Source organism: Pseudonaja textilis, chromosome 3 (assembly GCF_049901715.1).
Source record: "Pseudonaja textilis isolate UNSWEBS1 chromosome 3, rPseTex1.2, whole genome shotgun sequence".
Classification (NCBI taxonomy): Eukaryota; Metazoa; Chordata; class Lepidosauria; order Squamata; family Elapidae; genus Pseudonaja; species Pseudonaja textilis.
Genome location: NC_141992.1, coordinates 7,338,409 through 7,364,614, shown reverse-complemented (window position 1 = coordinate 7,364,614; position 26,206 = coordinate 7,338,409). Strand labels below are relative to the sequence as shown.

Here is a 26,206-nt window from a genome sequence, read left to right as displayed (position 1 = left end):
ATCAGTGCTGGAAGAAGGTGGGGTTTGCAGAGACAAGGAGAAGGAGAAAGAGAAGCAGAATGGGAGGAGGACGAAGAAGAGGAGGAAGAGGAAAAGTGTAGGGTCCTTGGTGCTCTCTGAGTTTGATTATTTGCATGTAGATGTTTCATTACCCAACTAGGTAAAATCATCAGTGTTGGAAGGGATCCTCTCTCTCTCTCTCTCTATTTATCTATCTATCTATATATATGGCAGTTCCTTGTTTGGAATATTGTCTACTGCTTAAAACAATAACAATACCTGAGTAAATAATAGTACTGAGCAGAAAGCAATGCTCCAAATCAAGGTACTATTAAGAATACTCCCACCAACCCTGAGAGAGTAAGCCACTGGTATACAAACAGAAAGCAAACCAAGTCCTTTCTAGCCCCGATGGTTGTACATTAAGGACTACCCGTCTTCTAGAGTAGATTTAGCAATAAAGGAGAATATTTGTAGCTCAGAATTGCAATGAGGAGTCCTTGGAGCTTAGTCCTTGGTGGTCTCTGAGCTTGGTTGTTTTCTTGCAAACATTTCATTCCCCAAACTAAATAACATCATCAGCGCTAACTAGATGTTATTTAGTTTGGGTAATGAAATGTCTGCAAGAAAACAACCAAATTCAGAGATCACCGAGGACCCCATAGTCGTCCTCCTCTTCCTCCCCACCTCCTCTCCCAAAACACCCATCCTTTCTAGCACCGATGATGTTACCTAGTTGGGTAATGAAATGTCTGCAAGAAAACAACCAAGCTCAGAGACCACCAAGGACCTCATAGTCCTCTTCTTCTTCTTCCTCCTCTCCACAAACACCCCTCCCTTCTAGCATTGATGGTGTTACCTAGTTGGGTAATGAAACGTCTACAAGAAAACAACCAAGCTCTTCCAGTTTGAGCCTCTTCAGCGACAGATCGAAACCTCATTTCTGCGAGGCTTCGATCTGTGCTTGCCGCTGGAGCGACCCGAGCCGGCTGGTTTCGGGGCTAAGCCATCCCGTAGAGGTGGTGAAGAGGGGGGGAGTTTGCCTGCAGGGTTGAGGAGAGCCGCATCTCTCCTCCCCAGCTGGCCATTACTCCCTTTCCCGAAGGCGGTTGCAGCGGTGGTCAGAAATGGCCACCACAAAGGAGAATTTGACCGGAAAAGAATGTGCAGGAGGAAGATAAGAAGAGAAAGTTTTGGTTGACCGGGTCAAACAGCAAAAGCAACAAATAAGGTACCCTGGAATTGAAACTATTAAAAAACAATAACATTGTTCCCTAAGAAGATTTTTAAGCTGCGAAGGAGAGAGAAAAGGGAAAAGATTTGGGTTTTTTTCTCCTTTTCTTATACTAACAGCTAAGAGACTTAAGCAAGAAATTGGAAAAAAATCCACTTTGACATCAATAGGCATTTAATGCTGAAAATAAAAAGTCAAAGGGATAATAAAGAATTCTGGATAATTAAAAGCTTTTAAAAACAGGAAAGGAGAGAAAAAGAATAAAAGGGCAGGATCTGGAAGGGAGGAGACTGCCTGGAATTAAAAAAGAACTTACAGCAAAATCTCAACAAGACTTCCAAAAGATACATTCTAACTGAAATATCGCAACAAAAACCCCAGGAAGAGAAAGTCGAAAAAGAAATAAGAAGATATAACTCGGGACTATCTGGATTACTTGATGATTCCTGGATTCTTGGTTATTGTTTTGAATGACTAAAATCAATCAGGTGGTTGTTTAAAACTGTTTAAAATGGCTCCACTCTTAGAAGAACTGAAAATGGAACTTAAAAAACAGATGCACAAGAAGGGAGAGGTTCTTTTGGCTTCGTATTTCAGTTTTTAGAAATGGAGATTTGGAATTATGAGAAACAACAAGAAATGCCTGCAGAACAAGAAGATTGCGACAAAGAAGAAGCCATCTTTAATGAACAAGTAATCTTAGATGGGGGGAAAAAAGGAAAGGGGAGAAAGAGAATGGAAAGTTTAAGATTGGGAAAAACAACTCCAAAAAAATAGAGTGAAAAATAAGTATAAAATAAGAAAGCAACAGAAGAGGGGAATGCAGAAGAGAGAATTAGAAGTAGAAAGACAAGGGGGTAAAAAGGGGAGGGAGAAGATGAGAGGGAAGAAAGAAAGGAAAAGAAGTTATAAAGGACAAAAGCAAAATATAGAGAAGCAGGGCCTATTTAGAGATAATGGGTAAAAATTTAGTGGAAAAAGGGATTCTGCAAAGGTACATAAGATAGTATGGTTATATTAGAAACAGAAATAATTTTAGAAAATATGAAACAATGTATGATTAAAATAGCTATCGTAATTCAGTGGAATGCTTGTCAATAAATAAATGTAACAAAAGGTATATTTAATGATTTATAAAACATATGTGAAGAGAAATAAGGGAAAACTTAATTATGGAGATTATATGTGTTTTAAGGAAGTATGATATTTAATTGAAAAGAAGTGTTAAAGATGTTAAGATTTTAATGATTATTAATGATAGAACTGAACTGGAATGGAATGAGGGTTTATAATTACATATATTTACAATCTTTTTTTTTAAAGAATGTAGTGTGTATTATAAGAATGTACCAAGCAGAATTCGATTGGAATCTATCTATTATGTATTATATTGAAGGTCATAACCTTAAGGTATATATTGAAGTTTAAATAAGAGTTGAATGGATGTAATTAAAAGATATAAAGGTGTCATACTCCAGTTAGTAACTACAGGAGAAAATTTGTTTAATGAGAAAAGATAATAGTGAAACAGAACAGACAAAAGTATAAATATAATGATTTGAATTGAGATGAGATAATCAAAATAAAATTGAGAAAATTAAAAGAGGGGAAAAACTATATAGAAAATGTAAAATAGTATAAGATATGGAATAGAAAAAAGGAGCATGAAATTGAGTTTTGTGTCTGTATAAAGAAGTTCAACCCGGGACCATGCTATTTTCAAAAAAGATGTTTTACTTGTATTTTGTATGTGTGAAAACCCAAATAAAACTTTATTTTTTAAAAAAGAAAACAACCAAGCTCACAGAGCACCCAGCACTCTTCATTTCCTTTTCTATCTGTCTCTGGTGTCCTACAAGACATCAATTCTTCCTCATTAATGATTGCCTGCCACAGGATAAAATTAATTTCTGGAAAATAGAGTAGGCAATTAATAGTCATTTTCCGTTGTTCTAGTTCAACGAAGCTTAGGAAAAAAAAAATCCTCAGCGGTAATTTGGCAGCTGGATACTGGTTTGTTAAATATAATATATTTTCTTTATGGCCAGGATTGTTCAGATGACAGAAATTGGGATAGAAAAATGAAGATTGTACTGAATTACAATAGGTGCTGCAACATCTATTAAATTTGATTCCTTTCCTAGCTTTGCTCAGTGCATAGTCTTGATAAAGCTTTTATCATTTTCTTTTAAGTTGGGTTCTGAGATCTAATGAGTGACAATTCAAAACACACAAAGAAGATCATGCTAGCTGGGGAATTCTGGGAGTTGAAGTCCACAGGTCTTACCGTTGCCAAGTTTGAGAAACACTGATATATCGGGACTATAGGAGAGGCCCCGTTAAAGAAGGATTGGGCTGGATTTCCTATCACTCACTTTCTTGATGGGAAAGTTAGAGCCTCAAGCGTAGCTGACTTCCCTCTTCCCTAACCTTCTGCACAGCATTGCAAATAAGCTGCTTTCCAATTAAATCTGGCTACAAGCTGGGCTACCAGCCATATTGAGCTAACCTGAAACTGTCTGGTCTAATTTATGTCACAACTGGATGGTTTTATAAACAAATTTAATCAGTTTTACACCCAGGCTAGACCATTTTCTCCTTTCCTTTCCTTTCCTTTCCTATTATTTTTTCTTCCTTTCCTTTCCCTTTCCTTTCCTTTCCTTTCCTTTCCTCCTTTTTTCCTTTCCTTTCCTTTCCTTTCCTTTCTCCTCTCCTCCTCCTCCCTCCTCTCCTTTCTCCTATTTTTTCCTTTCTTCCTTTTCCTTTCCTTTCCTTTCCTTTCCTTTCCTTTCCTTTCCTTTCCTTTCCTTTCCTTTCCTTTCCTTTCCTTTCCTTCCTTTCCTTCTTTCCTTTCCTTTCCTTTCCTTTCCTTTCCTTTCCCTTTCCTTTCCTTTCCTTTCCTTTCCTTTCCTCCTATTTTCCTCCTTCCTTTCTCCTCCTCCTCCTCTCCTCTCCTCTCCTCTCCTCTCCTCCTCTCCTTTCCTCCTATTTTCCTTCCTTTCCTTTCCTTTCCTCTCCTCTCCTCCTCTTTGAATGACCAACCAACAAGAGAACCAATCAGCTGCTCAGAATTTAAATATACCTCCAGATGAACAACCAATCCCACGGTCAACTGACCCCACTGGCCCACAAGACATGTATAAGCTAAAGAGAAATAGGAGAGGAACATCCTGATGACGTTACCAAGCCTGGTTAATAAAACACTCAGAAACTAAACTGAAACAAGCTTGGAGAGCAAACCGCTGCCAAAATGGTGTTCTTTTTCCACACTGACCGTTCTACTAGGTAAAAAAAAGGGGGGAATGAGGCAATGATTCAGAAGCATCTTCTCTTCTACGGAAGGAAAGGCCAAAAAAACCACCCCAAAACCCAACCACCCTCGTACAATAATGGCTTACAGAAACCGGGATATGTGGTTCAGCAAATGCTGAGCTTCCAGGGCCATCTCCTTACCATATGTGGAAGGCGGATATTGGCAAGACTTTGGATAAGGGTCTGGCTCAGCCCTGATAGCTCAAGGAAGAGGGCTTCGTTCTGCTCCTCTATCATCTTGTTTTCCTCTTCGATGTTCTTGAGGTTCTTCTCCATGCTGGAGATCTGCCGGATACGAAAAGGAGAAGGGTTACAGGCAACACGGCCAGTTCTTGGAGCTTTTGAAAGCTCGCCGAAGGATCAATTTACCTCAAAGTCTATGGCAGGGGTCTCCAAACTTGGCAACTTGAAGGCTTGTGGACTTCAACTCCCAGAATTCCTCAGCCAGCAAAGCTGGGAGTTGAAGTCCACAGGTCTTAAGGTTGCCAAGTCTGGAGACCTCTGGTCTATGGAGATTCTCGGTACCCCAAATTGGTTTTTTTTTTTTTTTAAAAAAAGGCAATTGGACTTTGTTTTTCTCTGAAGACATTTCGCTTGTCATCCAAGAAGCTTCTTTCATTCTGACTGAATGGAGGAGGATGGGAGGATTTATATTCTTTGCAGTCATCTGGTCGTTAGTACTCTCTCTGAGAGTGGTTGAGGCCACTTGGAGGTTTATCTGTGCCCTCAGGGCCACCTGAATAGTGCAAATGGGTGTGGAATTTTCTTGGAACTGTTGAAGGGACCGTGTGGTAGACAAAAGATTGGTGGGGTCGTATCCCTCCCCCTCTGTTGAGAGAGAGGGCTGTTCAATCTTCATGTAGATGGCCTCTTTGACCCCTCTTTCACATCCGTTTGCAGAGAGAGAGTACCAACGACCAGAGGACTGCGAGGAATATAAGTCCTTCCATTCTCCAACGTTCAGTCAGTCAGAATTGAAGAAGCTTCTTGGATGAGAAGCGAAACGTCTTCAAGGAAAAACAAAGTCCAGTTGCCTTTTGAAAAAAAGCACTTTTGGGACAACCATGAACTGGCTGATGGAAAATCTGCATAGACACATAGCGGTTTACGGTATGTGGGCTTCAGCTCTGGCCAGGGAATTCTGGGAGTTGAATTCACACATGGTAAATTTTAGTTGCTAAGGTTGGGAAAATACTGTTCTATTCTAAACCCTTTCAGCCACTTTTTTCTTCTTGCCATCAGCCTGTGTTTGGATGGTCCATCAGAACGACAACACGCAAACACACCTGCGACTGCAGCTTCACCATCGCTGCCTCCATCTCAGTGTTGGATTCATTCAGCTCACTGATTTCTTTGTTTAACTGTTTAATTTCTTCGTCGTTCTCTAGAACTTGAAGACACAAGAAGGGAAGAAAAATTGAATCAACAATAACATGTTAGTTTTTTTTGTTTTTTCAAACCCAACCCCAATGTGTATTCAAATAACATTACCCAATTTGTTACTGGGAAATGATGATGAATCGTAAAAGGCAACGAATTAAACTCATCAGCCCCAACCCATTAAGGTTGGCCAATAGAGGTAGTCCTTGACTTACGACCGCAATTGAGCTCCACATTCCCATTGCTAAGTGAGTTTTGCCTCGTTTTATCGTTTTTGCCTCAGTTGAGTCACTGCATTGATTAAGTGAATCCTTTCGTCGTTAAGCAAATCTGGATTCCCCCATTGACTCTGCTTGCCGACTGAAGCCGTCTGGGAAGGTCACAAATGGTGATCACATGACCAAGGGCAGTGCAACTGTCATATATACATGCCAGTTGCCGAGTGGTCGAGTTTTGATCACGTGACCATATGTTGTAAGTGTGAACGCCGGTCATAAATCACTTTTTTCAGCGCCGTTAAAACTTCAAATGACTACTGAACGAATGGTGTAAGGAGAGAATTACCTGTAGGTACAGGTAGTCCTTGCTTAATGACTGGTTGCCTAGGAACCGTTTGAAGTAAAGATCCAGTCCCCAAAAGTTAATGGTGACCAGACTTCAACATTCTGGTGGCTTCATTTAACCACTGTCTTGTTCACCATTGCAAAAAAGGTGTAAAATCCGGTGTGGTTATGGGACAATCCATTTAATGACTGCCATGATGTACAGCCGTTAATGATAAATTATAAAATTCATAATTATAAAATTACACTCAATAAAAATTGCTCAAAAATGGTAGCAAATCGAGAACTGCTGGTATTCCTGATCAAAAATAGATTTCTTGGACAAAATTTCCTTTGAAAGATCATACATTTTGTTGATATATTAGAGAGATTGGAAAGAGAAGCAGAATCTGTTCATAACTGTGAACAGTGAAGCTCATCCAAAGTGCAAAGAAAATCTTGCTGAAATTGTAGTGCGCTTTTAAAGTGAACTGGGTAGCTCTAATTCAACTTGCATTGGTCATCCTGATCAGTGAATAATATTAATACGGCGGATACAGGGGTGGGATTCTACCAGTTCGCACCTGTTTGCTAGAACCGGTTGTTAACATTCTAAGCAGTTCGGAGAACCGGTTGTTAGAAGAAATTACTGGGCTAATCCTGTAAGGAAGGCAGGAAGGAAACATTCTGGTGTTGCTTATAGAAACTGACTCTCCGTTAACCCTTATTACATTCTTGGCAGGACTAGACTTCCTGTCTCTGGAAATTCTCTGGAGTTTTTTTTCCCCTCCTTTGCTGGTACTTTGCTTGTGCGGAGTGACCATTCAAAGTTACAATGGTACTGAAAAAAGTGACAATTTTTCACACTTACAACTGTTCCAGCATCCCCACAGTCATGAGAGGCCTGGTGAGGAGATGTGTGCCTCGATGATATTGAGTTGGCCATGCCCAGCCAATAACATGACCACCTAGCCACGTCCACTCAGTCACATGACCACCAAGCCACGCCCAACTACTAAGCCACGCCCACAGAACCAATTGTTAACAAATTTGAATCCCACCCCTGGGCGGATATATACAATGTATAAAACAAAGTCACATGGACTGATGATATTAGCTAGTTGGGTAGTGAAATGTCTGCAAGAAAATAATCAAGCTCGGAGAGAGCGCCAAGCACTCCAATGTTAAATTGCTTTACCCCCCAAATTACAAAACTAGTCAAATAATAAATCGTCTTATTTTACCATCACTGGTCTTGAATTTAGTGTTGAGAATATCATCCCCTGAGATTTTCCCTTTCTTTCCAGCAAAAGTAGCTCTTGGACACCCCGATAAGCTGAAAGAAAAATGAAAGAAATTAGAACTTACAGAAAGAGCTGAAGTTAGACAATACTTCAAGTTGAATTGACTTGATGCAGTATATGTTGCAAAAACTTGTCCTAACTTGTTCCCCTTCCTTCCTTCCTTCCTTCCTTCCTTCCTTCCTCCCTTCCTTCCTTCCTCCCTCCCTCCCTCCCTTTTCGACTCCCATCCTTCCTTCATTTCTTTCTCCCTCTCTCCCTCAGTTCCTCTCCCTCCCTCCCTCCCTCCCTCCTTTCCTTCCTTTTCCACTCCCTTCCTTCCTTCCTTCCTTCCTTCCTTCCTTCCTTCCTTCCTTCCTTCCTTCCTTCCTTTCTCCCTCTCTCCCTCCTTCCCTCAGTTCCTCCCCCTCCCTCCTTTGCTCCTTTCCTCCCTTTTCCCTTCTTTCCTCCCTCCCTCCTTCCCGGCAGCACGCAACCAATAAAACAGAAGATATGACAATGTCAATTAGAAATATAAAAGCCACATTAATGTGGGTAGTTAAATCTAATTCCTTACAAGAACCCAAAAGACTTTTGTTGTTGATGTTCATTAATATTAAATCTGGCATAGCTCAGAGAATTCATTACATGATCGTTGATTGGGTAGATTGATTCAGGAAGTGAGTATCAGGGATGGAGTAGGAGTCAGTCTGAAATCCCAGAATATTGCTGATTGCTGAAGGCAAAGTATAAATTAGGTAGGGAGATGCTTTTATTATGCAGATAGTCATTGACCTGCAACCAGAATTTCTGGCGCTGAGCAAGGTGATCTAATGACCTTTTCCCCCATAGTTGTTAAGCAAATCGTACCGGTTGTTAAATGAATCACGCCATCATTAATCAAATCTGGCTTCCCCCATTGACTTTGTTTGTCAGAAGCCAGCTGGGAAGATTGTGATCATGTGACCTGGGGACGTTGCAAGCATTCTAAGCGCAGGTAGCCCTCGGCTTACGACCGCAACTGAGCCCAAAATTGCTGTTGTTAAGTGAGACACTTGTTTCAGTAAGTTTGGCGCCAGTTTACAACCTTTCTGGCTACTGTTGTTAAATGAGTCACTGAAGTTGTTAAATTAGTAACTGGGGGAAATCTGACTTCCCTATTGATTTTGTTTGTCAGAAGGTCACAAAAGGGGAACCGTCGTAAATATGAACCAGTGGCTAAGTGTCTGAATTTTGATCCCATAGTCATGGGGAAGCCACAAAGACTGTAACTGTGAAAAACGATCATAGGTCGTGTTTTTCCACTGCCGTTGTAAGTTTGAATGGTCATTAAGTGAACTGCTGTATGTCAAGGACTACCTGGACATGCCAAATGCCCAGATTTTGATCACATGACTCTGGGGATGATGTGACAGTTGTAAGTGCAAGAACTGGTTCATTTTTTTCCCAATGCCATTGTGATGAATGGTTGCTGAATGGCTGCTAAATGGTTTTACGTCAATGACGTCTTACATCACCCACCGGAGCAATCGCAGAAAAAATACTATACGTGCTACAAAATTCTTGCAGCAATAATCAATTTAATTTCTCTGTGCTCTGTCCACTGATGGTTATGCAACATTGTTTGAGTGATAAGCAACGAATGAATCCTTGGACTGACAGCAACTGATAAGTTGCTCTCTCATTTTATTGTTGCTGCATCCGCTGTACAAGAACATACTTTCTTCAGAATCAGAATAGAGCTGGAAGGAACCTTGGAGATCTTCTAGTCTAACCTCCCCTATTCAATTTCGGACAGGTGGCTGTCCAGTCTTTTCTTAAAAACCTCCAGCGATGAAGCACCTACAACATCTGAGGGCAAGCTGTTCCACTGGTTGATTGTCTTCATTGCTAGGAAGTTTATCCTTAATTCCAGCTTGCTTCTCCTCTGTTTCGTTATTTTCCATCCATTGTTTCTTGTCTGGCCTTCTGTTGCTTTGGAAAATAAATTGACCCTCTCAACACTGTCCAACTGTTGACAAAGTCTGCATTACTATTACTATTAATCTTCTCATCGCTCCTTATCGCCCCTCCTCTCCCACTTGGGACTGTATGACTGTAACTTTGTCTCTTGTAACTTTACGATTTATATTGACTGTTTCCTAGTATGATTTGATTGCTTATTGTACCCTATGACTATCATTAAGTGTCGTACTTTATGATTCTTGACTCTTGATGAATGTCTCTTTTATGTACACTGAGAGCATTTGCACCAAAGACAAATTTCTTGTGTGTCCAATCACACTTGGCCAATAAAGATTTCTATTTCTATTCTGTTCTGTCCTGTCCTGTCCTGTCCTATCCTATTCCTCTTTATGGCAGCCCCTCAAATACTGGAAGACTGTTATCATGTCCTTCCTAGTCATTCTTTTCATTAAACTGGACATACCTAGGGGTGGGATCAGGGGTGGGATTCAAATTTTTTAACAACCAGTTCTGTGGGCATGGCTTAGTTGGTGGGTGCGGCTTGGGGGTGGTGGTCATGTGACTGGGTAGTCATGGCTTGGTGGTCATGTTATTGGCTGGGCGTGGCCAACTCAGTATCACTCACATCGAGGCACGGATCTCCTCGCCTGGCCTCTCATGACTGTGGAGATGCTGCAACAGTCGTAAGTGTGAAAAATGCTCATAAGTCACTTTTTTCAGTGCTATTGTAACTTTGAATGGTCACTCCACGCAAGCAAAGTACCAGCAAAGGAGGGGAAAAAACTGCAAAGAAGTTCCTGAGACAGGAAGTCTAGTCCTGCCAAGAATGTAATAAGGGTTAACGGAGAGGCAGTTTCTGTAAGCAACACCAGAATGTTTCCTTCCTGCCTTCCTTACAGGATTAGGCCAGTAATTTCTTCTAACAACAGGTTCTCCGAACTGCTTAGAATGTTAACAACCGGTTCTAGCAAATCGGTGCGAACTGGTAGAATCTCACCCCTGGGTGGGATTCAGCCTGTACAAACTGGTTCGAGCGAACTGGTAGTTCCGGTAATTAGTTGGCCCCACCCACCTGCCCCTGCCCTAGTCTGTTCTATGTTTCTGTGTTCTGCAGCCAAGCTGTGCCACGCATCAGCTGTTTCACTCACCGGGGCTGCAGCAGAAGGTAAGTTTTGGAGCTGAAAATAGGTGCTTTTCAAATGCTGTTCCCCTCGTAGCACACACTCACCGAACCAGTTGTTACACCAGTTGAATCCCACTACTGCATATACCCAATTCCTGGAACCGGTTTTAGCATCCAGTCAAGTGGTAGCATTCTACTGGTTCAGCTTGGTTCTGCCACGCTGGTAGCGGAAATGAGCAGCGAAGATTGAACTGGTTCTCTCCAATGTTGTGCTGTTGGGCCCATCTGCCCGCCCGCCTGGGCTCCCATTCTAACCTTTATGTCCCACTTTTGAAGGACAGCTGCTTTGCGTGCACAGCAATTGCTGCTCAGCAGCTGCTGAAGAGTCAGGGAGAGTGCAGGATTGCAGGAAGTGACTCAATATGCCTCTGTGCCTGTGCAAAGTGCACATTTGGCGTGCGTGCGTGCAAAGTGTGCGCGCGCATGCAAAGCATGCCCACCAAGCCACGTCCACCGAACCGGTGGTAAAGATATTTGAAACACACCCCTGCTCCAGTTCCCTAAACATCTTCATTGCTCTTCTCTGCCCTTGAAGGAAACTTAAAGAAAACATCCTTGAAACCAGTTGCCTTTTAAAACAAAATAGATTTGCCTTCTTTGCGAGAAGGAAGATTGATTTCTCTAATTTCTGCTTTTTATTATTGTTCTCCTTTGTCAGGAGAGGAAAATTAGAAAATGAAAACATCTATTTTATGTGTGATGTGAATTTGTTTCTCATCTTCTCCCTCGAGTTTACAAGCAGTATTTTTTTTTATACATCCATTACAAATTCATTATGATTTGAACAGCCTTGTTGTTTGGGAAAGAATTTATATATTAGAGAAACTCGGTTGCAGATTGGCCCATAAAAAGATACAATCAGACAACGTGACCATAAAATGAAGTTTTTCATGGAAATGAATGCTCGATGCCTCCTAAATTTGTATTCTGGAACTTGCTATGCAGATAGTCCTTGATGTACAACAGTTCATTTAGTGACTGTTCAAAGTTATGACGGCACTGAAAAATGTGACATGACCATTTTTCACAGCTACGACTGTTGCAGCATCCCCATGGTCACGTGATCCAAATGCAGACACTTGGCTACCGACTCATATTTATGACGGTTGCAATGTCCCGGGATCATGCGATCATCTATTGTGAACTTCGGACCAGCGAAAGCAATGGGGGAGCCAGATTCACTTAACAACCCTATGATTAGCTTAACATCTGCAGTGATTCACTTAACAACTGTGGCAGGAAAGCTCGTAAAATGGGGCTTAAGAACTGTCTGTTGTGGCCTGTCAGCCACCCGCCCCTCCGGTAGCTGAAACAGATGAGGCATCGTCCTGGGAGTCGGGGTCAACATCAAGGCAACCTGAGAGCTCCGAGTGGGAAGAGGGAATGGAGTTGTCAGAGAGAGAGGGGGGGGAGAGAGAGAGAGAGAGAGACGGAGGCTGAGCCTGGGCCATCCATCAGTCCTCAGGTGGAGAGTCAACAGCCCCAGGTCTGGAAGTGGCTGATGAGGAAGAAGAGGAACAGCCGGGCCCAGTGCCTGATGTGTGGATGCACAGAAGGCAGGGGAGAGGAGAGCAGTGGAAATCTAGGGGCCGGTCCTCGGGACAGAAGAGCCACTGCTGCTAGCGAAGCCCCACCCTAGCTCTGGGGATGAAAGGCAGGGGGCGGAGATGAATAGATGTGGGAAACCACTATACATCTCCCTGCTGGATGGATTTGTTAGCTTGCAGAGAAATAGAGAGAGAGAGAGGGAGGGAGGGAGGGAGGGAGGGAGGAGAGAGAGAGAGAGACTTTTTGCCAGGGCTGCTGGCGCTCCTAATAAAGGGAACATTTATTTAACTACAGACGGTTTGTCGTGTTTGGGAGCTGAGTCAGAACACTGTCTTGCTTAGCCACGGAAATTATGGCCTCAATTGTGGTCGCAATCTGAGGAATACCCATTTTAAAAATTGGCACACACATACACACAAACAATGGGATTTTGAACCTTTACAGAGAAAAGAGTCATGCCAGATGCTTGAAATTTACCTTCTGTGAGTGAGGAAGCTTCCGTTGGCGTGACCTGAACCATCACAGCCTGGAGTTGGGCAGGTAGGACCTTCGTTCTTGAGCGACTTCCATGAAAAGGTGGAGCCGTTGAGAGAGCCTTCCTTCTGCCTCCGGGCTGCAAGGGGGCAACCTGAGGCACTGCGATGGGAGGCGTATTTGCCACTAATGTGTCCGAGTCCAACACAGCCAGGAACAGGGCACCTAGAGAATGACAAAGGAACCATTAAGGAAGGAAACTCAGAATTGGAACTGTCACGGCTCTGGTGGAGTCAGACTCTGAGGGAGAGGAGGAACAGCCGACAGGGAGTGGAAGTGTGGCTCCAGAGGTTGTGGAGGAGGCTGGGCAGTCAGAAGAGGACCCAGGCCCATCCCCTATCCATCCTAGGGCACGCAGGGAGGAAAGGATAAGGGAGAGATGTGGTCTACTGGGGAGGAGAGGGCCTTGATCCCCTTCATGGGCTGCAGCTGTGACAACTGAATAAGAGTTCGGACCTGCGTACTGGCAAACGCTGGAAACAAAGCATGTTTTATTTGGGTCTGAAGTTATCTTGGTTGGTGTCCTTCCAACAGACTGTGCCTTGTTATCTCCTTGAATTTGGTAAATACTTCTCTTGTTCCGTTGTGGAAATTTTGTCATCGTAGTTTGTTTGGTTTTTTTATTTCACTTCTATCTGCACATTAAATTTGGATTGTATTGCTATATTTTGAAGACTATTTTTGAGTAAATTTTATCTCCAACTGATTATAATTGAACAGTGGGGCCATGTTGGAGGCATTAAAGGACATTTATTTACGTTTTAGATTTTGTTACGTTTGTGTTACACTCCGGGTCATCACAGGAACCTTCCGATCTTGATGTTACATCTTTTCTATCCTGCTCTATGGAGCGGAGAGTTGGTCTCAGACACAAAGCCCCTTGAAGAGGCTAGAAGCATTTGAAAGGTGGATTTACAGGTGGCTATTATTTATAATAATAGAGACGAATGAAGGGACGGGGTGGCTCAGTGGCTAAGACGCTGAGCTTGTTGCTCAGAAAGATCGGCTGTTCGAATCCCTAGCGCTGCGTAATGGAGTGAGCTCCCGTTCCTTGTCCCAGTTTCTGCCAACCTAGCCGTTCAAAAGTATGTAAAAAGTGCAAGTAGAAAAATTGGGATCCCTTTGGTGGGAAGGTCCCATGCGCCTTTGAAGGCATTTAGTCACGCCGTCCACATGACCACGGAGACGTCTTTGGACAGTGTTGGTTCTTTGGCTTTTGTAACGGAAATGAGCACCGCCCCCCCTAGAGCTAGAAACGATGAGCACGTATGTGTAGGGCGAACCTTTACTTTTATTATGTATAAGCTGGGTGGACAAAATCAGAAATGAGGAGGTGAAAAGCCACCTGGAAAAGCCAAGAGAAATCATCAAAACCATAAAAAAGCGAAAATTGGACTATTTCGGATATGGGATGCAGCACCTGGAAAAATATGGAATCCTTCACTTAATCCTCCAAGGAAAAATAGAAGGCAAATGAGGCCCAGGCTGAAGAAAAACATCAGGGCTTCAAAATCTAAGAGGCTGGTTTGGACAAAACTCAGCAACCCTTTTTTCGTGCGGCTGTTGATAAAAATAGGATTGCCAACATGATCGCCAACGTCCATTGATGGATATGGCACAACAACAAGAAGAATCTTTATGGCTGATTTGCTCAGATGTGGTAGAATCCCAGGTAACTGACTCATATTTATGATGGGTTGCGGTGTCCTAGGGTTCATGCGATCCCCTTTTGTGCAAGCGTCCTCGATTTGTGAGCCCAACATTTCTGTGGCGACGCGAAACATTCGTTCAGTGAATTTGCCCACATTTTATGACCTTAACAGAAAATGGATAATCAGAGTTGGAAGGGACATTATAGGTCATCTAGTCCAGAGGTGGTCCGCCAATCTTTTGGACCTCAGGGACCACCAAACTCATAATTTTGAATCCCGCGGACCAAAGGCCCTGGGAAAATCCCCCCAAAAAGTCTGCAGGAAAATTCCCCACCCCATTTTCCTACAAATCGATTGTTCTTTACTGCCTCTAGCTCTGTTCTCAGGGGGAGAGAGGGAGAGACTTTTGGCTTCATGCAAGGAAAGCAGCAGAAGCAGCAGAAGTCTTTCTTTCTCTCCCCCGCAAACTCTGCCAAAAATGCCTTGTGTTCCCATGCAGCCTGGATTAATTGCTTTGGAGGGGACATTTCTCTGCAGACCACCAGTGGTCCCCAGCCCACTGGTTGGTGACCATTGATCTAGTCCAACCCCTCCCACCCAAGCAGGAGACCCTACCTTCCTGGCCACTGTCGTGGAGTGCAGCACTGCAGTTGTTAATAACACAGTTGTTCAGTGAATCTGCTTTCCCCCTTACTGACTCTGCTTGTCAGAAGGTCACAAAAGGAGATCATGTTTACATGGACACTGCAGGACACTGCACCCCAGGACACTGCAACCGTCATAAATATGAGTCAGCGGCCAAGCATCTGAATTTTGATCACATGGCCACGGGGATGCTACGAACGGCTGTAAAGTGTGAAAAACCTCCCCTAAGCCTCTCCTTTCAGCGTCACTGTGACTTTGAATGGACACTAAGTGGACTGTAAAGCGAGGACCAACTAACCGGTTGCCAGAAATGGATAGGGAAGGCCAGGCTTAGGAATATACTGTGGTTGTGGGATCATCTTCTAGATCAGAATTTCTCAAGCTTGGGAATTTTTAAGAGGTGTGGACTTCAATTTTCTGAATTCTGGCCGGAGGATTCTGGGAGTAGAAGTCCACTTCTCTTAAAGTGCAATAAACAAATGCCACAGTCATTATGGGAACACCGTGATCATTAAATGAACCCATTTTAGCCAATGGGTTGTTTTTGGAAGTAACTGCTGAAAAACCATGGTTACGTGACCACGAGGGATGCAGCAAATATGGGCTGATTGCCAAGCGGCCAAAATGTGATCATGTGACGCAAGTTGGAACTTTGAAACTGGGTCATAAGTAGCTCTAAGGAGGTCTTTCATGACTTCAAACAGTCGAGTAAGCGACCGATCGTAAGTGCAGGGATACCTCTAGCCACCTATTGAATGGTTCCCAAGGACCAGTTATTATTATCAATATAATATATGTCATTCAAAAGCATACATCAACGTTCGCTACAGGATGGTGCCGTTAAGAAAAGGGAATGTATAGAGGAGAATATTTGTAGCTCAGGGTTGAACTGTGAGGTCCTTGTTGCTCTCTGAGCTTGACTGCTTTCTTGCAGACGTTTCGCTGCCCAACTAGTTAATATCATCAGTGCACGGATGGTGTTACCTAGTTTGGAATTAAAACATCTGCAAAAAACCCCACCAAACTCAGAGAGCACCAAGGACCCCACAGTTCTCCTCTCTGCATCCACTTATTCCTTCTAGCACTAGTTTGCTAATGAAACATCTGCAAGAAAACTATCACATTCAGTTAGCATCAAGGAACCTACAGTCCTCCTCCTCCTCCTCCTCCTCCTCCTCCTCCTCCTCCTCCTCCTCTACAACGTCACTCCCTTCTAGTCCTAATGATATCTATCTGCAAGAAAACATCCAGGTCAGAGAGCACCAAGGACCCCACAGTTCCTTCCTTCCTTCCTTCCTTCCTTCCTTCCTTCCTTCCTTCCTTCCTTCCTTCCTTCCTTCCCTCCCTCCCTCCCTCCCTCCCTCTCCTCCCTCCTCCTCCTCCTCCTCCTCCTCCTCCTCCTCCTCCTCCCTCCTCCTCCACAACGTCACTCCCTTCTAGTCCTAATGATATCTATCTGCAAGAAAACATCCAGGTCAGAGAGCACCAAGGACCCCACAGTTCCTTCCTTCCTTCCTTCCTTCCTTCCTTCCTTCCTTCCTTCCTTCCTTCCTTCCTTCCTTCCTTCCTTCCTTCCTTCCTTTCTTCCTTCCTTCCTTCCTTTCCTCTCTCCCTCCTTCCTTCCTTCCTCCTCCTCCTCCTCCAACCCCACTGCTTTTTAGCACTAATGATGAAACCTAGATTGGTAATGAAACGTCTGCAAGAAAAGTACCAAGAGAGTACCAAGGACCCCAGAAAAGGAATATTTTTTTTGGGGGGGAGGGGCACTAACATACTAGAGGTGGCAACTAGATTGACAGCAGATCTCACCTTCGCTTCTTGCTTCCATCCCCGCCCATCTTTCATTGTTATATCGCTCTATTCTCATTGTTTTCTTGGTCATTGTTTATTCTATTGTACCATTACTTTGCCACTGTTAACATTGAGCCTTCTTTTCACTTCTCCTTTTTTTTAATTGTTGTAAGCTGCCTAGAGTTAGCCCCAGGGCGAGAAATAAATTAACAAATAAAATACATCTGATGAAATAAAAGTTGAGCTACCCCTTTACGCGGAGAAACCATCAGGAATCTCAAAGGCAATTGTCAAAAAATATACCGCGGCTTTGTTTGAGTTTCATTATCCTATGTTTCATTCTTATCTCCATCAGCATTTTAATTTTATTCCACTAGAAAAAAAGAAAGCAGAGGAGTCGACGATGGAGAAGCCTGCCGTGGTTATTTCCATCCCCCGCTCCGATATAATTTGGAAACCTTGGACCTTCTTTTAAATCATGTGCAAATGTGGCACAATTCACCTACAATATCCTTGCTAGCACATTCGTAACAGCCTTGCTGTTTATGTGGTCATAAGGAAACGACCGAAAATCTTGAGAGAAAGAGGGAAGGAGAGGCAGAGAGGTGAAGAAGGCAATTTGAATCGGCATTTACCACACAACCATTTCATATTTGACGTTGCTAATTTAACTCCCATCGCATTTTTATTATAAAAAATAACCCAGCATCTCATCAGCGCCAATAGCCGCCCTTGAGAACGGCGGAGGGAGTCTGCATGAGGGTTTGGCAGAGATTCTCAAAAGGTTTTACGGCTGTTTCAAAAAAACAGATAGCCAGGGATGGTCCATTAAATACGGGCAGTCCTCGATGTATGACCAAAATCAAGCCCAACGTTTTTGTCGCTAAAGCGAGGAAATGGTTAATTGTTGAGTTTTGCCCCATTTTACGACCTTTCTTGTCATCCTGGTTAAGTGGATCAGTTGTTAAATTAGGTACACGGTTCTTAAGTGAATCTGGCTTTCCCGTCAACTTTGCTTATCAGAAAGTCGCCATAGTTAGAACCACGTGAGTGTGGGACAATGTGACAGTCATAGATATGAGACAGCTGCCAAGCGGTAGACTTCTGATCACGTGACCATGTTGCAACGGTCGTAAGTGTGAAACTGGTCATTAAGCCGAGTTGGGAATCGACCGGTTCAGACCGGTTCTATAGAACCGCTTGTTATGATTCCGCTCAGTTCAGAGAATCAGTAAACCCTGGCTGGCCCCGCCCCTCTGCCCGCCCCCTTCTCTCCCTGCCCAGTCAGTCCTTATCATGCATGCGCTACATCGTGCACATGGCTGACATCACTGACTGCGTTCTCCCTCGCCCAGTCACTCCTTAAGGTATTTCTTCCCCCTCCCTCCCGACGATCAGCTGTTCCGATGATCAGCTGTGCCCGGATCCTCCTCGCTGTCTTACTGCTTACTACCCAGGAGGCCCAAAAGCGGAGTGCAGCGGGTGCTGCAAAAACATATGTGTGTGTACATAGGCCGCAAAACCAAAACAAAAAAAAAGAAGCCACGCCCACCCAGTCACATGGCCACATAGCCACCGCCCACAGAACCGGTTGTTCAAAAAATTGGAATCCCACCCCTGGTTATAAGTCACTTTTTTCGGTATCCTTGTAAACTGAACAATCCCTAAACAAAGGCTTGTAAGTCAAGGATAACTTGTAAGTCGGGAAAAGAAATATAGCTAATGCCAAATTGTTCTTCAAATAGAGATGTGGAATTATGTGCAACGGGGAATTAATTAGGATTGTGATCCTTGCAAGAGTTCTTCAAACCCTCCCTTTCCTTGTGATGCGGCTCGGCTGCTATTGGGGACCATAGCACATTGCGGTTGTTAACAACAACCACTACATGACATAAATTTGAGCCAGAAGAGTTTGTTATCATGGGAACACGGAGAGAAACTAAGCACCTGGGGCTGGTGTTTATAGTTTAAGGAAGAAAAGCTGCAGGGTTCTGTGTGTGCTATAGCAGGGCTTGAAATAATGAAGGACAGTGAACCCATTCCAAATCTGATGTAAATGCCGTGTGTGACGATTCTAATGATGGCTTGGAGGTAATTAATTGACCCTTGTGGTTGAACCATGGTAGCATGGACAATTTCCTAGACAGTGGCCTAATTTTAAAAGCCCTCTCCCTGCAGGAATTCTGGGGAATGTAATTTCTTTCTTTCTTTCTTTCTTTCTTTCTTTCTTTCTTTCTTTCTTTCTTTCTTTTTCTTTCCTTCCTTCCTTCCTTCCTTCCTTCCTTCCTTCCTTCCTTCCTTCCTTCCTTCCTTTCTCTTTGCTTCCTCCCTCTTCTTGCTCTCTCTTTCTTTCCTCCCTCCCTCCTTTCTTTCTTTTCTCTCTCTCTCTCTCTTTGCTTCATCCCTCCCTCCTCTCTTTCTTTCTCTCTTTCTTCCCTCCTTCCTTCTCTCCTTCCTTGCTTCCTTTTTTCTTTCTTTCTCTCTATCTCTCTCTTTCCTCCCTCCCTCCTTTCTTTCTTTCTTTCTTTCTTTCTTTCTTTTTTTCCTTCCTTCCTTCCTTCCTTCCTTCCTTCCTTTTCTCTTTGCTTCCTTCCTCTTCTTGCTCTCTCTCTTTCCTCCCTCCCTCCTTTCTTTCTTTCTTTCTTTCTTTCTTTCTTTCTTCCTTCCTTCCTTCCTTCCTTCCTTCCTTCCTTCCTCTCTATCTCTCTCTTTCCTCCCTCCCTCCCTCCTTTCTTTCTTTCTTTCTTTCTTTCTTTCTTTCTTTCTTTCTTTCTTTCTTTCTTTCTTTCTTTCCTTCCTTCCTTCCTTCCTTCCTTCCTTTCTCTTTGCTTCCTCCCTCTTCTTGCTCTCTCTCTTTCTTTCCTCCCTCCCTCCTTTCTTTTGTCTCTCTCTTTCTCTTTGCTTCATCCCTCCCTCCTCTCTTTCTTTCTCTCTTTCTTCCTCCTTCCTTCTCTCCTTCCTTGCTTCCTTTTTCTTTCTTTCTCTCTATCTCTCTCTTTCCTCCCTCCCTTCTTTCTTTCTTTCTTTCTTTCTTTCTTTCTTTCTTTCTTTCTTTCTTTCTTTCTTTCTTTCTTTCTTTCTCTTTCTTTTTTCCTTCCTTCCTTCCTTCCTTCCTTCCTTCCTTCCTTCCTTCCTTCCTTCCTTCCTTCCTTCCTTCCTTTCTCTTTGCTTCCTCCCTCCTCTTGCTCTCTCTCTTTCTTTCCTCCATCCTCTCTTTCTTTCTCTCTTTCTTCCCTCCTTCCTTCTCTCCTTCCTTGCTTCCTTTTTTCTTTCTTTCTCTCTATCTCTCTCTTTCCTCTTTCTTTCTTTCTTTCTTTCTTTCTTTCTTTCTTTCTTTCTTTCTTTCTTTCTTTTCCTTCCTTCCTTCCTTCCTTCCTTCCTTCCTTCCTTCCTTCCTTCCTTCCTTCCTTCCTTCCTTCCTTCCTTCCTTCCTTCCTTCTTCCTTCCTTCCTTGTATCCTTTTGGGGAAAACAGGCAGGAAAAGTGGAGAAACAAAGAGATGGAGGGTGACATGGTATGATCTCAACTGCCCTGACATACAGGTAGTCTATGACCTACAACCATCTGTTTAATGACCTTTTGAAGTTACAACAGGCAGTGACAAAAGCGACTTACAACTAGTTTTCACATCAATGACCTTTGCAGCATCCCCGAAGTCATGTGATCAAAATTCAGGCGTTTGGCAACTGGCATGGATTTATGATGGTTGCATTTTCCTGGGGTGGGGGTGTGGTGTCACGGGAATCACCATTTGTCCCCTTGCCAGCTGGCTTCAGACAAGCAAAGTCCATGCGAGAAGCCACATTCACTTAACAACTGTGATTCCCTTAACAACTGTGGCAAAAAATGGGACACAGCTGACTTAACAACTGTCCTGCTTAGCAGGGGAAATGCAGGGCTCAGTTGTGGTTGTAAGTCGAGGACTTCCTGTAATATATTACCCACAGAGGCAACCGACTTTCAGAAATATGCAACAGACCCTGACTTTTCAAGAAGCAAAAAAGCTTACACAAAACCCATATACTGTATTAGGTTCCCCTTGCACATACGTGCTAGTTGTTTCCGGCTCTAGGTGGTGGTGCTCATCTCAGTTACAAAGCCAAAGAGCCAGCGCTGTCCGAAGACGTCTCCGTGGTCATGTGGCCGGCAAGACTAAATGCCTTCGAAGGCGCACGGAATGCTGCTACCTTCCCACCAAAGGGGTCTTTATTTTTCTACTTGCATTTTTTTATGTGCTTTTGAACTGCTAGGTTGGCAGAAGCCGGGACAAGGAACGGGAGCTCACTCCATGACGTGGCGCTAGGGATTCGAACCGTCAAACTGCCGGCATTTCTGATCAACAAGCTCAGCGTCTTAGCCCCTGAGCCACTCTGCGTCCCATCTGCTGTATAAGTCTGATGCAATGCAATGTTTGCATTATGAAAATGCGTCCACATGTCGACATGCCCAGGCTGGAAATTGAGCCGTTATAGGTAGGTAGTCCTTCACTTACAACAATTGAGCCCAAAATTGATCTTGCTAAGCAAGACGTTTGTTAAGTCAGTTTTACAACCTTTCTTGCCAAGTGGTTAAGTGAATCACTGCAGTTCTTAAATTAGTAACCCGGTTGTTAAGTGAATCTGGCTTCCCCATTGACATGGCTTGTCAGCAGGTCACAAAAAGGGATCGTGTGGTTCCAGGATCCTGCAACCATCATAAATATGAACCAGTGGCCAAGGGTCTGAATTTTGATCACACAGATAACAGATGATCAGAGTTGGAAGGGACCTTATAGGTCATCTAGTCCAACCCCCTACACCACGGGTCCCCAAGCACCGGTCCCGAGACCGGTACCGGTCCGTGGATCATTTTTTACCGGGCCGCAAAGCTTGGGCGCTGCCATCTTGTTTCGACGGCGCTTCCGGGTTTTCGGTTGGAAAGCGGTGTTTGGGTGCTCACGCCTTAGTTTCGTCGAAGGGAGGGGGCGGCTTCGAACGAAGAGCCGTCCCAATGGCGGTGGAGTCTCGCGTTACCCAGGTACCGGTCCATGTAAGAATAAATAATTGTGAAACCGGTCCCTGGTTCAAAAAAGGTTTGGGGCCACTGCCCTACACCATTTCTGACAAATGGCAGTGCAATCAAGGGGATGCTACAAAGCTGTGAAAAACAGTCATAAGTCACATTTTCGGTGCCGTTGTAACTTTGAACTTTGTCGCTAAATGAATTGTTGTAAGTCAAGGACTACCTCTATTAGATTAACTTGCTTTGTTGTGTCAAGATATGGGGCTGGGTTCACAGTGGTGGTATGCTACTGGTTCGGCCCAGTTTGGACAAACCAGTAGTAAAAATCACTACCAGTTCCAGAACTGGTACTAAAAAAAAGCCTCCAATCAGCTGAGAGGAGGGGAAAAAGCCTCCAATCAGCTGAGAGGAGGGGAAAAAGCCTCCAATCAGCTGAGAGGAGGGGAAAAAAGCCTCCAATCAGCTGAGAGGAGGGGAAAAAAGCCTCCAATCAGCTGAGAGGGTGGGGAAAAAACCGACAATCAGCTGAGAGGAGGGGGAAAAAGCTGACAATCAGCTGAGAGGAGGAAAAAAAGGCCTCAGCTGAGAGGATAAAAGACCGAAAAGCGCATGGGAGGGTGGGAGCTCCTAGATTTTGGTTTCTTCATCCTTTCAGCTGATTGGCTTGTTAGGTTCACACGCGTGATCACCCACCGAACCAGTAGTGACTAAGATAGGATCCCACTACTGGTTCACACAACATGTTGAATCGGAATAGTAGAAGGTCTAGTAGCGATATTGGTGCAATATATTAAGCTTGCTAAGTGTTCACTTTGTTGTGGGTGTGTTAGGAAGCCGCAGGATGGTTGGTGTGGGGCTTAATCGTATGGTGTTAACCCCTGAAAGGGGTTAATGGTGTGGCTCTCAAATTTAAAGGTCCAAAACAGGAGACATATTTTCAAATAAGCGTGCATATTAACTTGTGTGACATTTGCATAGTTTGCATTTTATTATCCCTGACATTTTGAGTCACTTGACCCCAGAACCTCACAGGAGAAAAATCTTTGTAGACTGCATCACTGTATCACTGATAATGCTTCATTTTTAAGTGATCCTGTTGAAAATGACAGACTCTCTCAATTCACGACTGAAGGCGAATCTACGTCTAATCTTTATATACTATAAAAGCAAAATACCACTCATGCCTCATCACAAAATCTCCAGAACCCTAAAGCCTACAAACTGGAAATTTGGCACGTATGTTCCTCTTGGCTTCTAGGTGCTCACTAAGAAAAGATTTTTTTAAATGACCATCAGAGCATTAATTTATTTCCTATATTATTATTATTATTATTATTATTATTATTATTATTACACTCTGATGCTAAGGGGTTCTATTCCCCCTCCCCAACTGAAAATAAATCTGTTCCAATTGCAAAACACAAGTAGAGGATAGGAGTTTCAGTTTCAGAGCAGCAACCAGCTTTAGTACAGAACAGTTGAGCTAAGCCACGCCCAGGCTCCTTGCTGTCTCCTTCTTGCTCACACAGCAAATATTTTTTCAGTTTCCAAACAGCCCTCAACTCTCTCACACACCGATAGGACGCTAGCCAGATGAAAACTGATGCATGCTGGTAGGCAAAGGCACAATTCCACCCCTTCTTATTTTCCGCCCCCCAAAACTAAGCCTGAATACATAGTTTCATAGCTAAGCCTGGGAATCGAGCTAGTGATAGATAATAGATAATGTTGTAGGATCCAATCTGAGTCATTCACTGGGATCAGAGGTTTTGGCTTCTGAGCTTTTGGACGTGTGCTGCAGTCCATCTTCAGGGAACTTCTTTGTCCTCTAGAGAAGAAGAATAAAAACCTCTGGTCCTATGGAGCAACCCATATTGGATCTCTCAATTCAACACCATTTCAACTAATTCCCTCACCTAATAATCCTAATATATATGCCTTTCATTTGAAAGCAAATTAATTGACGTGCTTCTCTTTTTGGATTATTTGATTTTTTTTTTCGTCCTGCCTTTATTGTTTATAAATAACTCAAGGTGGCAAACATGCCTAATGCAACCTTCCTCCTCCTATTTCCCCCACAACAACAACCCTGTGAGGTGGGTTGGGCTGAGAAAGAGACTGGCCCATAGTCACTCAGTTGGTTTTCATGCCTAAAGCAGGAGTAGAACTCAGTGGTCTCCTGGTGATTGGCCCAAAGTCACCCAGCCAGCTTTCTTGTCTAAGGTGGGACTAGAACTCACCATCTCCTGGTGATTGGCCCAAACTTACCAGCCAATATTCATGCCTAAGGCAAGACTAGAACTCACTGTCTCCTGGTGATTGACCCAAACTCACCCAACCAGCTTTCTTGTCTAAGGTGGGACTAGAACTCCCCATCTCCTGGTGATTGACCCAAAGTCACCCAGCCGGCTTTCATGCCTTAGGTGGGACTAGAATTCACAGTCTCCTGGTTTCTAGTCTGATGCCTTACTAGACCAAACGGGCAGCTCAATGACATTATACATGGCTTTGCCTTCTGATTTTGAGCATTCAAGAAAAATTATGTGGATTTTAAATTGACCGCTTTTAATAAACCCTCCTTACAGACCCCTCACATCCCAGACATAAACTGTTTCAACTCCTACCCTCAAAACGACGCTATAGGGGACTGCACATCAGAACAACTAGATACAAGGACATTTTTTTCTAGAAAGCCATCACTCCGCTAAACAAATAATTCCCTCGACACTGTCCAACTATTTACCAAGTCTGCAATACTATTACTGTTAATCTTCTCATCACTCCTTATCACCCATCCCCTCCCACTTGTGACTGTATGACTGGAACTTTGTTGCTTGTATCCTTATGATTTATATGGACTGTTTCCTAGTATTGTTTGATTGCTTATTGTACCCTCTGACTAAGTTTAAGTAAGTGTTGTACCTGATGATTCTTGACTCTTGACAAATGTATCTTTTCTTTTATGTACCCTGAGAGCATTTGCACCAAGACAAATTCCTTGTGTGTTCAATCACACTTGGCGAATAAAGAATTCTGTTATTCTATTCTGTTCTGTTCTATTCTATTCTATTCTATTCTATTCTATTCTATTCTATTCCATATTCTATTCTATTCTAACTCTATTCCATTCCATTCTATTCTTTTGTACCCCACGACTATCATTAAGTGTTGTACCTGATGATTCCTGACTCTTGATGAATGCATCTTTTCTTTTATGTACCCTGAGAGCATTTGCACCAAGACAAATTCCTTGTGTGTCCCGTCACACTTGGCCAATAAAGAATTCTATTCTATTCTATTCTATTCTATTCTATTCTATTCTATTCTATTCTATTCTACTCCATTCTACCATCCATTCCATATTCTATTCCATGCCATGCCATTCTATTCTATTCTATTCTATTCTATTCTATTCCTATTCTATTCTATTCTAATTCTATTCCATTCCATTCTATTCTTTTGTACCCCACGACTATCATTAAGTGTTGTGCCTGATGATTCCTGACTCTTGACGAATGTATCTTTTCTTTTATGTACCCTGAGAGCATTTGCACCAAGACAAATTCCTTGTGTGTCCAATCACACTTGGCCAATAAAGATTTCTATTTCTATTCTATTCTTACTCTGCTAATTGTGAACATGGCTCATTGGATACAAATGCCCTAGTTTCTGGCTCTAAAGAGATGGAGCAGACGGCTTCAAAAGACCTTTGGACCACTTACATGTTTTCCATGGAAGCTTAAGGGTACATAATTTTTGCAACCCTGCTCTGCTTTTTAAAAATGCATCGGTCTTAAAGAGGTAGAAGGAAATTCTAGGTTAACAACAAAAGCAAGGGCCGAGGAGGAATCAGGAAGAGGTCATGCTTATAAATGGGTCACGCTTATAAACGGGCCAATTTCTCATTATTGGTCTGAAACAGCTTTGGATCTGGGAACCCCAAATGCAAATCCATCATACAGAAAATCCTCAACTTACAACCATGTCTTTCGTGGCCATTTGAAGTTACAACAGGACTGGAGATAATGACTTACGACCATTTTCACGCTTACGACCATTGCAGCATCCCCATGGTCATGCAATCAGAATCCAGACTGGCTGGCTCAGGAATTCTGGGAGTTGAAGTCCATAAGGGCCAT

At 43.2% G+C, this 26,206-nt stretch overlaps 1 protein-coding gene across 3 annotated transcripts in view; it reads right to left on the bottom strand.

The window, feature by feature from the left end:
* The window catches only part of MYT1 (myelin transcription factor 1), a 160,024-nt gene that overhangs the window by 5,020 nt on the left and 128,798 nt on the right, over positions 1 to 26,206 (bottom strand). For all 3 annotated transcript variants that reach the window (XM_087928876.1, XM_087928877.1, XM_087928875.1), the window contains 4 exons: positions 12,922 to 13,143; positions 7,713 to 7,804; positions 5,833 to 5,936; positions 4,688 to 4,831 (listed from right to left, as the gene is read on the bottom strand). In XM_087928876.1, coding sequence (XP_087785002.1) covers positions 4,688 to 4,831; positions 5,833 to 5,936; positions 7,713 to 7,804; positions 12,922 to 13,143 — 562 coding nt within the window. The remainder of the gene's footprint in view (positions 1 to 4,687; positions 4,832 to 5,832; positions 5,937 to 7,712; positions 7,805 to 12,921; positions 13,144 to 26,206) is intronic.